The sequence below is a fragment of the Rhagoletis zephyria genome, unplaced genomic scaffold (genome assembly GCF_001687245.7).
Source record: "Rhagoletis zephyria isolate East Lansing unplaced genomic scaffold, Rhagoletis_zephyria_1.1 Rzeph_scaffold_02756, whole genome shotgun sequence".
Classification (NCBI taxonomy): Eukaryota; Metazoa; Arthropoda; class Insecta; order Diptera; family Tephritidae; genus Rhagoletis; species Rhagoletis zephyria.
In genome coordinates this window covers 17,035-29,676 of record NW_016159840.1, presented here as the reverse complement: position 1 = coordinate 29,676, position 12,642 = coordinate 17,035, and the positions used below count along the sequence as shown (strand labels likewise).

Below are 12,642 nucleotides of genomic sequence, written 5' to 3'. Positions count from 1 at the left end.
GTTCGGCTCCGCCCGAACTTAGACTTTCTTACTTGTTATCCATGCGTTCTGCCTTCGTTCGAAGGTAATGCCCGCAGCATTAGTAAGGGCTTACGGCNCGATCTGCCTTCGTTCGAAGGTAATGCCCGCAGCATTAGTAAGGGCTTACGGCCATTGACATCGCCACGTTAAAATAATGACTTCTTGAAGTGAAAGTGTAAGCGATTCCCATCGCCTAATTCGATTCCATTTCATTTTCTGTGGTAATCGTATTTTTTGCTGCGTATGTACACATATGAACACATGCAAATACCACCGAAGTTAATCATGTATAGGCATTTAAAAGCTTACGGCGCTAATTCTACATTCAATGTGCATCGGCATAAATCTAAATATATATTTATGAGCACCAACGAATACTACTACATCCACATATATGTATGTAGCAGAATGAGCAAATGTGCTCCAAACGATTTTGTTGTCGACAAATAAACAAAAGTGCAACCAAATTGAAATCACCCCAAGCACTCAAGCACAAATATATATATATTCACTGGTGTACCTACATATGTGTGGTGTGCGTTTGTGTGTGTTTGTTGCGTGCGACTCATTGATCGGAAAACCATTTAGGCCTACAGCACGGAAGTGAAGCGCGAAACGAGTGCGGAAATTGACGCTTTAAGCCCTTAATGTCAATTTAAGCGCATATAATTGAATATTTTTGCAGCTAACAGAGATATGTATATTAATAATAAATAACACGGGAATGTGTGGGAGGGGAGGTTGTTGCGAATGAGGCGAATTGAATGGAGTAATTGAGAGTATGCTTTTACTGCTCAGCTGCCAAATACTTAGCGACGTTGTAGGCGTGTGCCACTTGATTGATTGCTCACCATCAGCTGAGTGCGTAAGGAACACGATTTTCTCCCCCCTCCCCCCGCCCCCCACATAGGAGGCATTAAACGCATTCGATTAGGGTTGTTTCCCTTTTTTTTAACAATACAGCTGTAAATATAAGTACATATGTATGTATGTATGTATGTAATTAAATATTACATGCTTATGTAAATATGTATGCCAATATTGATGAGGTGCACTTAATCAGCATTTATCTATATAAGTACACGGCGAAAGGTGTTTTGTCAATATGCCGGGCATTGCGTAAACTTGGTTGGCATATCAATTAGCGCACAGCTGTGATGCTCTGCCAATAGCAATAAGAGCTCACAGATTTGGCACTGTGGACAATGTGGGGTTTTGTCAAGATTTCCTTGGACATAAGTTCCATGGAAGATACGTCGATATCTTACTACCCTCGATACATTTTGGGTTCATGGAAGTAAATTTACACTTTACTTTCACAGATCTGATTCATGGAAGATGTGCCAGAAATGAGTTCCATGATAAGTTTATATTCAACATGCTATTGAATGAGTCGGGCATATGCCAACAACAACTAGTTAAACAGATAAATACGAGAACATAAAAATACACTTTTTATTAATAAAAAGCTTTAATGGACTATATGAATAAAAACTAGGCAATTGCTTTTTCTTTAAATTTCATACCTTTTACTTCAATTTTGTTTGATTAAATCGAGTAAAAGATCTGAATTTTTAAAAGAACGCAATTGCTTATTTTTTATTCACACGGTCCAATGTGGGTGTTCAAACTTTACCTCTTTATCAGGTTGTCATGTAATTTGTTTTGATTTTGCTTATTTTTGAAACACTCGAACAGTAAATTGTTGTTTTGTTTCGGGCTTATATGCGTAAATCCAAGTTTCGTCACCTGTTACAATACTCCAATCGTTTTCAGAAGCAGCACAAATTATTTTTTGAGCATTTCTTTGTACCAGCCTACACCAGCCTCTTTTTGAGCTCCGGTCAAATTACGTGGAATCTAACGACTGCAGACTTTTTTTACTACTAAGTGCTCATGCAAAATTTAGGATGCCTCTATCTTCGGACGCCGATCCATGTGAATCATTTCCGAATTCTGAAAGTCTGGAAATTTGTTTCAATTGTAGCTTCTTATTATATGCACAAGTAATTTTTAAGCAAAAACAAAACCGACATGTATATTATTAGTATATAGAAATCGGCTAACAATCAGCGGCAACGTTTCCAGACCTTCTCAATATTAGTTATGCGTATTATGCTGAATTTTCAGTAGGCATCAAAAATTACAAAAAATTTGTGGAACAAAAGGAATGTCACTTTTCACAACTTTTAAGGCAGAGTATTGAAAATACTTTAGATTGAAAGTTGCTAGCAAACACCAAACCACTTTTTATACATTCCCTGCAAACCAAAGTTCCCGAAATCTTAACGAAATCTTTAGGAGTATCTGATTTCTGTAACGATTTTTTTCCGAATCTTCAAAGAAAATTATATGAAGTGGTTGACACGAACTCGTAAAGAAATTTCTGTACGAAAAATAAAGAAAATTCTGAAAAAAGTCTGCAAGAAATTCTTCACATAGCAGCATTATTTTCATTTCTTTACCGATTTTTTTCCGAAATTTCGTAAAAGAATGGAAGTGTGCGTAATTTATTTCATTTTAGAAAATTCGGCAAAAAATCGGATGGGATCTTTCCGAATTCTTTAAAAATTCTTTACGATTCAGAATACTCTGTAAAAATGGTTTGCAGGGTTACTTAATTTGCCGTTTTTAACAGAAATGAAAACAAACAACCTTACAAAGGAAGCCAGGAAATTCATACATAGTCCGCTACACTATATCTGGGAGTGGGGCTTAGGAGGCGTAAATCACTGCATGGCTTTCTCGCTAGAAGCGATATGGCAAAGCACAACTGTTACTAGCAAACACAAAGGCATTTGCTCGCGTACTGGGCTTTTACACCGATTTAAGGAGCTGTTCACCAACAGCTGTGTGCAATTAAATTGAATGAATAAGAGCCAATTGGCAAAATATGCTAGAAATTCTATATTGCCATTTAAATTAAATTCCAAAACTCCCAAATGGCACGATGTCGACGTCAGTTATGACAACCACTGTACCAGAGTGGTGGTGGTGGTGGTGTGCACACAATTAAATGAATATGTATGTATGTATGTATGTACTATATGCAAACACTAAACGCGCAAACATTTGAGAACAAATTTGTTAACTTATTTTCGATGCGAAAACAATTTAGTGACAATTTTACAATTTTACATATTTAGTATTGCGCCCAACACCAACGCACAAAGAAGTCAAGTATGTAAAATCTATGCAGAATTAGAGCAGCACTGGAGCAAAGGACTTGCGCGCGCAGAGGAGTGCCAAGCGATGGGGCTGCTAATTGCTAGCTGGCTTAATGATATTTGAGTGTACGCACTAAATAATTTAAAATTCTGTTAAATGCTGTTGCAGAAGTTCACTGTTTACTTTTGTTGTTCGCGCTGTAGAACGCTATTATTTTCAGCAATGCTGCTCGTTCAGGAGCTGTGAGTGTCCGAGCGTTTCTTGCGCTTAATTAAAACTCTGTCGACAGCACATTCGAAGGCTTTTTTTTGTGGCTCAACTAGTTGTGAGTGGAAAGGCGTTGGTGGCATGGTTGCTTGCCATGGACTAAGCGTTTCAGAAGTTGTAAATATCGCAAACGATCTTCAAAAGTGACACAATTCAAAATTTCGCATATTTGATATTAAGCGCTAAAAATGTACACAGAGCTTTTAGTTATTTAACCCTTCAGCAAAAAAAAAAAAATGTTGATTTGCACACTTCCGACAAATTCTATTTAAATACTCGTCTTCAATTGCTAAGTAATTTGTGTTTAACGAAAGGTAGTAAGGAGCTTGCATGCCTCCCATTACGGCCGCAGCTGTTGCCGCATTCGCTCACATTGAAATGATTATGCTCCAGCTGATGATAAGCAATTAAATTTAATTGTTCAAAAAAAAAATCACTTTCACAACAATTCCTTCACTTACCTTAAATCTATGTACTGGTAGACGGACGTTATGCCCAAATTAAAATAAACTGGCACAAAAACGAAGCACACAATGGGATACGCACTGACCATGCCGTAGATAATCTCCCACATTGCCGAGCCGCGGTAGAACAGCTCACTGGGGTAACCTGTAATAAGCGTTTAAAATGTATATACATGCAAATGTGGATATATGTATGTATGTATGTATGTATATATATGTATATAATTAAAATATGCAAGCACACTCAGTGGCACTTACTGCATAAGTTGTTCTTAAAAGAATAAAAAAAAATGAATAACAGTGAATTTATTATATTAAATTTTCACAATAGCGGGAAGGGTGTTGCGTGGGTAAACAAAACTGAAAATTAAAAAAGTCCACCCGAGCGCCAGGTAAGTTATTCAATTTGCATAATGTGCGTGTAATCTCTCCAAGAGACCGTCCGAAGGTTTTTTTTGTTTTTGTTTTTTATGGTTAAATTTAAATTGTTTGCTTCAGCAGCAGTGAAGGAGCGACACAAAAAAATTATGTTAATATGTATGTAGTTATATGCAAATCCTACATAAATATATTTCAGTTATTTAAAAGATGCTTGACTCAGTAAGCGCAACAAATCACCGGATTAACATAAATAAATATGTATATACACAGAGGCTAGTTCGCCGGTTCTTGCTGTGGTATTGTGAAGCTCTTCTCCTTCTGAATTCGTGCAACATAATGAAGCACCTGCGCGTAACTGTGTATCAGTGCGTGTTCAATATCTAACTGTTCTATAATTGGTGTTTTCAGCTGATAAAAATTTAAATTTTGGCTAAAGAAGGTAATCTCTCATTTTATATAAGAATTGCTTCAATAAATTGGGTAAATGAATTTTAGTGGAATTACTTAATCAGTGATGGGCATACTTAAATACTTTTTTATTCAAAGTACCTATTTGTATACTAAATACACATAAACTTAAGATTTACATATCGAGCCCAAACCACCGAAAAACTGTAACCGACATATTTTTGATGCAAAAATGCAGTCTAGATGCCGTAGCAGCGTTTCTGTATCGGAAAAAAATAAAAAAATATATATCGCTACGTTTTTTGGGGGTTAAAGCTCGGTTAACGGTTCAGGAAGTGAAATAATCCGACTAATATTATAACTGAAAATTTGTTTGTTTGTGCGGAAACGACCGAACGGATTTAATAAAGTTAAAATAAATTAATAAGTTCAATCAAACATTACAATAGAGATGTCAAAATGAAATTTCGAGCACCGATGGTTTATGTCCCGTATTGTAAAATAGGCTACTTCCTTAACCACATTCACGATCAGAACCCAATTTGGCACACTTACTACAGACTTCCTAAAAATTGTCAAATACTACAAAAAATGTATTAATCAAGGAGGAGGTGGCCCCTTCCATAGAAATTGGAATTTTCGCACTGCATAAATATCTCTGAGGGTATTTGTGTGAGACTACTGGAACTTAGTGTGGAGATAATAGAAATCAGATTGATACTTATGAGGAAAATAAAGGTTATTGGACATATGTATATGGCAGAGGACTGGAATTTGCTACCGAGGTATGGCACTAAAAGAAAATATTTGCCATATAATCTAAAAGTGTCATGATGCATACCTCTGGATGTACTTAGCTGCAGTACTGAGAAGTAGTATTTTATCAATGCCAGGTTACTGAATTTGTGTTGAAAATATTAAGAACTAGGGATGTCAGTTTATCTCGCATCGATGCATCGAAACTTACATCGATGTAGTTTCTTCTACTATGGAAATAAAACATTAAGAACCTTTTTGGGTATAATAAAGTGCAAGTTAGCCAAAGAAAAATTTAAAAAATCAAAACAATTGAAACTTGTACTTTATTATACTAACATTGCATGCGCTATAAAATCGCACCTTCCTCTCTATGAACTTTAGACAAAGCGATGTTTGGCCGTTCATGTACTTGATCGATGTCTCGATGCATCGACTATTTATACATCGAGTGGAAAATTTTCGATGCATCGAAGCAAAACATCGATACTTCATCGATGCATCGATGTTCTTACGACATCCCTATTAAGAACCAGGTGTGGGACTGGCCAGAAGGTTACACGTTCACCAGGTTGGAACTATTTTAAACTTAAGGGGATTGGTATCTTTGGTATTACCATCACAAAGCCTAGCATGCAGACGACATTTTATGATTTGATAGCTCTAAACGGCCTAAATACTTTAACTCGGCTAAAAAAATACTTACACTCACCGTAGTTTTCATATTTGTATCGATAATATTTGCTTTTTTATGTTAAAGATTGACAATAAAAAGGAATGCTCTCTATATAGTTATTTTGTCATGTCTTTGGGTTTTTTTTTACTTTTTGGTACTATGGATCTACATATATTCTCCGGAATATTCCTGTATTATTCCCGGATTTTGGGATAATTTCGGGGTTTTGGGGATTATTAATCATGGTAAAGTAACTTGATACTTTTCACACCCAGTAATTAGTTCTGTGAAAATAAATACTGTAAATACATTAAACACACTTGTAGTACATATGTAAATTTTAACATACTCGGTATTTATTGACATTTAAAATACTTGAGTACATACACAGTTCTTGATTTAGTACCGAGCTTTAAGTAAATAAAATATTGCCCATCACTGATTTCATTTACACATATGTATGTATTGGTTAATGTGTAATACACATAAAAGGTATGAAATATGCTCCTTGGTTCTACTTTTTTAAGAGAAATACAAATTTTTATGCATTATCCAACACTGATACCCGGCAATATCTTAGTTAAAGCACTTAAAAGTCAAGTACTAATTTTTTTACAACCATCTTCTTCCCTTTGAAAAGAATACCGCTTTTATTTTGTCGCCTACATACATACATATGTACATAGGCTCCCTAATGAGGTTTAATTGCTTGACACTTACCCAACACTGTTCGCACACCCAGCGTGCCGCGTGCGATTGATAGCATAATTGCCACAATTGATATGCCGCCTGTGGCAAAGACATAATCAGCCTTACTACGTTGCTTTTTCTTTCCAAAAATCCGTTTCCATAGTGGACCGAAGACGGTGATCAAAACGAAGGCCACGAACATGAAGTAGTCCCAGCCAAGTGTGCGCAGCTGTTTTGCCATTTCGTTGTTGTTGTTTTATGTTACCTCTTAAAATTTATAGTAGGAACTGCAAGAAGAATAGGGTGGTTAGAAGAAAATTTTATAAAAAATGCTTTGCTACAGATTATTATTAACTTAAATTCAGCAAAATATGACTTTTATTTATGTAATATTTTCAGGTTTCTTAAGAGACCTGCAAACACAATAAGTTAAATAACTGGAAGTTTGTAGTAATATGTTTTGTGTTACAACATAAAGAATTTACTGGAAATAGCTAATAATTGCAAATATAATGTGAATGCCAAATCTCCAAGGCAATGGGACACTTAAAACTGATGCGGCTAAATAAGCGATGTTAAACAGGGTGCATTCGTAAACAGCCGTCGCTAAAAACGAAAAATTTTTATTGAATTTTTCAACCACCAAAACCGATTTAGTGCGAAACTTCACTATGGGAAAACTATAGTCGAAATATTTTTACGAGTATATACATATATTAAAACTGTTTACTAGAAAATAACGGGACTTTCCATTGTTTGTCAACGTTTTATTTTTGCCAATTAAACAAACCTTGTTGTTGTTGTTGTTTTAGCGGCTAATAAACACCGCTCGAGTCGGCTCATCCACCTGCGTTGTCGTCTGGTTTAGCTAAGGGAAGACCCAGGAAGTGCGCAACTTCGACAGGGGCTGTACATAAGGACTCATGTACTCATGTATGAGTTTAACCTGTTGCAAGAGCCAGTGTGAAGTTGGGCTATTGTCCCGTCAACGTCAGGTGGTTGTGTGCCCACAAGTCGATAGTTTATATTATAGGGCCTGCCGGTATGCAATTGGGTCCAGTCAGTTCGTAGAGATGCCTTCTGACATGCCTTGGCGAGGGCTATTCTGCGAGCAGTTGTCTGTTCGTGTGCCCGCGTCTGTGGCACTCTCTTAGGAACTACTAGCGGAGCATTGTGTTATGCTCCTTATGGGGAGCATCTGGGCCTCGTCGTCGAGGTGGTATTAAGGTGGTATTTTCGTCTTCCCCATTTATGACCTTAAATAATTTATGCTCTCCATAAAAGAGTTGTTTACTTTTGTAATATTTTTTTTTTTATTGCAAACATTATCACTGCATTTAATACCACTCACCAAAATGTGCCTGAAACTATGAAAGTTTTCTGATTACTTTCATTTTCCCTTTTCGATGTTTTCATATTTTTAAATACATTTAAGTTTGCAGTTCAGTGCTCAGTTTTGCATTTGTTTTTATAAGCCATTTACTATATACATATATGTACATATGTATCTGCATAGCCCGTATTCGCATAGATATTTAATCCTTTTCTTGCGCACAAAATTTGTCACCTTACGGGCACAATGCGCTTTTTTGCTGTCAGTTCTATCTCTTAACGTGCCATACAACAATTTAATAAGCTTAACGATGCAAAGTGAACTAATCTTTTAATTCCATAAAAGACCGTTATACTCGTACCGTTACAAGGAAATGGTCATTCTTATACGAATGACACCAGCATCGTAGTTGTGGGTGTGTGAGTCTGGAATGGGTCTTAGTGAAAAGTTATTTTAGCGCAACTAGAAAGCAGTTGCAAAGGAATTTACGTCTTTTATTAAAATGTAAATTTATAGGGGTTATGGTGAACGCTACGTGAAAGTACTTTACACAGATTTTTTATTTTTTTGCAATGGGGAAAAAATCGAAAGCGTAACCCCAAGACCTAACTAACGTAAATAAACTTGCTAACGTCTTTGTATAGGGTAAGGTTTTTTCTACTTTTCAAAATTTTTTATTTTTTTTTTTCATTTTACTACGTACAAAATACTTTTGTATAGAAAATACCTTAATCTCGGCCACAAGAAAAAATGCATTATTATAAAATATACAGAAAATTTTTTGGCGTAACTGTAAGTATTTCAGCTCTACAGTATTGTACCAAGTGTTGCGTTGTAAGATCACGGTGTGCCTGAATCAACCATAAATGTTAGACAATGAAAATACAAACTGTTTGACTCATCAATAAAAGAAAATCCGAAATATCGAAAAAAAACACAATTTTTTAGTACAAATATTTTGCACATTAATTTATATTATATCTAGCAAATAGCCTGGCGTGCTTGGCTGCGCCTTTAAAGTATTATTGTGCTTTTTGATACCCGTATTGTAGTATGACATTTGTTTTATAAATTTAATTGCATAACATTTTTCAAACAGGTGGCAAGCTGCATTAAAAATATTTCTGGCAGTAAACTTTGTATATGAAGTGCCACGCCCCTTCTAAAATAACGCCCAATTTTCTCTTGGAGTATGGGATTGGTTATATATACCTCCATACCAAGTTCCAGTTCTCTACCATAAATATCTCCAGAGATATGCAGTATGAAAAATTCCGCTAGCATGGCAGGTGCCACGCCCCATTGTCTAATCGTGATTAAAACTATGCTATATTTTAAATTGAGCTAAATAACAACAGTGTGCAAAATTTCATGATGATGGGTTGTTAAAGCGTGAAAGCGTAACAAACAAACAAACTCACTTTTGAATTTATAACTACTACTTTTTACTACTACTTTTACTACTTTTATTTAAAATGAATTCAGGAATACAGCCATGTAAAGGTTTAAGCTAAGATACTTTGCAATATTATGATAGAAAAAAATTTACAATATTTCTCAGAATTTCTATCAATGCGCTATGGTTCGAATGCCAGGATTTGCAGCATAAACGATAAGGAAACAAGCTTAAAGTCTGAAATTTGTTACATAAGGTTATATAACCCTAAATTGTCGATATAATTGAAGCTCCGATTAATATGATGCCTCTACTATAACTTTTCGAATGGCGGGTTTAGTTGAATGCGTGCAAAAAACTAAAAACGCAAATTTAATTGAATTGAGTTTTATGTAGCCTCCCCCTGATCATAATTTTTTAGGAAAAAAAAAAAAAAAATCGACATACTAAGCTCTTATCAATCGAATATGGAAATACGCTGCGTATGAGTCACATTAAAAAACTAGAAGCTTATAGTGTCCTACGGCACGTATGAGTGATGTAGAAGGGGTAATTTCTATAGCTACAGTTCATAGCTGTCCATTCGCTCAAGTATAAATATTCTTTAAGAAATTACCCACATTATGAATATGGAAAAGAGAGTAGACCTTATTGATTTACGAATTTTTTCAGTAGGCCAACTTATGAACAATTTGCTCTCTATACAGAGGAGAGGAGAGGAAATTAACTTCTGTGACGATAATTCTGAATGAAAACTGTTTTCCTGCAATGTGCTTTGTGGAAACAAAACTGCGACCGAACTATTATTGACAAAATTAAAAAAAAAAAACAAAAAAAATTATATATAAACAGAATGTTTGCGCGTGCATATGTATGTAACAACCAAATACATACATATGTTTCCATGTATTTGTGTGTCGGCCGCTGTGGTGTAGTGGTAAGCAGTGCGCGCTTTCACTCATCAGCACCTGGGTTCAAGCCCTGGTCAAAGCAACATCGCAAAATATATAGAAAAAGGTTTTTTCTTAACAGCGGTCGTCCCTCGGCAGGCAATGGCAAACCTCCGAGTGTATTTCTGCCATGAAAAACAGCTTCTCATAAAAATACAATCGCCGTTCGGAGTCGGCGTAAAACTGTAGGTCCCTCCGCTTTGTGTGACAACATCAAGGCGCACGCCACAAGTCGGAGGAGAAGCTCGGCCAAACACTAACATATGTGTAAGCGCCAATCTATTATTATTATTTATACGTCTACTCTTTCATTTTCCTTTTTCCTGTACATATTTCGAGCTTACTGCGGTCGACTTTGCTTCGTGAGCAATCATGCAGGAAAAGTTGGGTTCAGTTTTTTTTTTGGCGTTATTATGTTCTTTCTTTATTTAAACTAGGTTTTATTTGTGGTTAGCTGGAATTGGTGTCGGTGCAAATGTGAACCGGTAATTGCTACCCTGGCGTGCACGCTCCAACATACATAAATATGTATGAGAGGACAAATGTTGAAAGTGGAAAAAGTAAAATAAGACCAAACTTGTGCAAGTTAATACATATCTATATGTGCATGTCTATGCATGTGCTAACATGTTTTTCTGCTCGCATAGTTTGTTTGTCTGAAATGCTTTTGAGTTGTGCCCGAACACACACATCACAGCACTCTTCCTATATCGATTGCTACATTGCTTTATCAATGCTGTTACCATTGTTTTTTCTCCGAAATAAAGGATGAAACAAAGTTATACAAACTTGCAGGCAATGTACGGTTAAGTTTAAGTTTAAGTGAAATTGTTTTGTTGTTAAAGATAACTTAAAGTTGAGTTGCTTGACGGACAGTTTCGTAGCATCTACATTTAAACTTTGGCAGAGTCTGAGGATATTTGTTTTCTAAGTTTTCGTTGATATTGAGTGAGCGACAATTTTGCATTTGCTATGCTCATTAAACTTTTGCTTCCAGGAGCTCAGTTCATCTGCTATTCTATTAAATTGTTGCATTGTTTCTTATGAGGCGCATTTAAAAGGAAATATCAAGTTCATTTTTTGCACATGCCTACACACCTACTAGTAAATCTAACGTAGAATTGTAGTATTGTGAATGCTTTCTTACCGCAACCTATACCTTCTTAAACGTATTTCAGTTGCAACCAGAGAAAATTCTCACCCACTTACCTTTCCGAAATGCATCACATGAAATCACGCTGTGGCTATTAGCATAGAAGACCATTGGACTCAATGCTCAAAGCATAAAGCTATCACGACCTGACAATGCCAATAAAAATATCAAAACCACAGCAAGTTTTCCAAAAAAATAAAATATCTAAATTTTAAGCGAACATGCAAAGTGTGGAGTAAGTCCCACCGCCTGCTCCTCTGCCCAGCCCTCTGCCATACACAAACCCAAGTGAGACCACAAGCAACGCTTCCAAAATCTACTAGTAAATCAGATGTAAGGCCGCGGTTCCCGATTTGGCTTGCACTGATAACCGACAAATTGAATATGGTGCTCTTGGCAGGCGATCGAAGGGGAATTGGTCGTAAGGGCGCACGGCATACCATGCTCTACACACGCCAGTACTTGTTCTTTTTGTTGTTGCCATTTAAAGTAGTTGATTGGCTGGCCATTTGGTTGCGTCGTTGGTTCGTTGGTTGGTTGAGTGCATGGCTGGATGCCGGCCAACATTGACATCAAGGTGCCAGCCTAGAACGGGCAGCATATGCATTTAGGACACTTTGCCATGGTTGTTTGCCATGTCAGACATGCTGCACGAAAAGGCGCGCTTGCACCTTCTGCATTTATGCGGCATCCCCACGCGACTTTTGAACCACAGCGAAAAGCACCTTCAATGCCAGCCACATGCTGTGCGCCATGCAAACTGCTCTTCTGCCACTTTGCTTTCTCTCAGCGTATTTATACATATATTTGTGCATGCGGCTGGCAAGCAGCTAGATTTGCGATTTTCTATTCTTTCACTTGCAATTGCGAATGTTCTATTCTAGTCGGTTTTTTCTTGTGCCAGCAATGAAATCAAAACATAAATCCCCAACAATACAAGTGTAATTGAATTTCTCCCTTCTTCTGTTCACCCTTTCTT

General features: G+C 36.5%; 1 protein-coding gene across 1 annotated transcript in view; it reads right to left on the bottom strand.

Annotated features, from left to right (window-relative positions):
• The window catches only part of LOC108367655 (sodium-coupled monocarboxylate transporter 1), a 23,798-nt gene extending 16,726 nt beyond the window's left edge, over positions 1–7,072 (bottom strand). The window contains exons 1-2 of the mRNA XM_017622324.1: positions 6,862–7,072; positions 3,918–4,065 (exon numbers count right to left, since the gene is read on the bottom strand). Coding sequence (XP_017477813.1) covers positions 3,918–4,065; positions 6,862–7,072 — 359 coding nt within the window. The remainder of the gene's footprint in view (positions 1–3,917; positions 4,066–6,861) is intronic.
• Between the last annotated feature and the right edge of the window lie 5,570 nt (positions 7,073–12,642).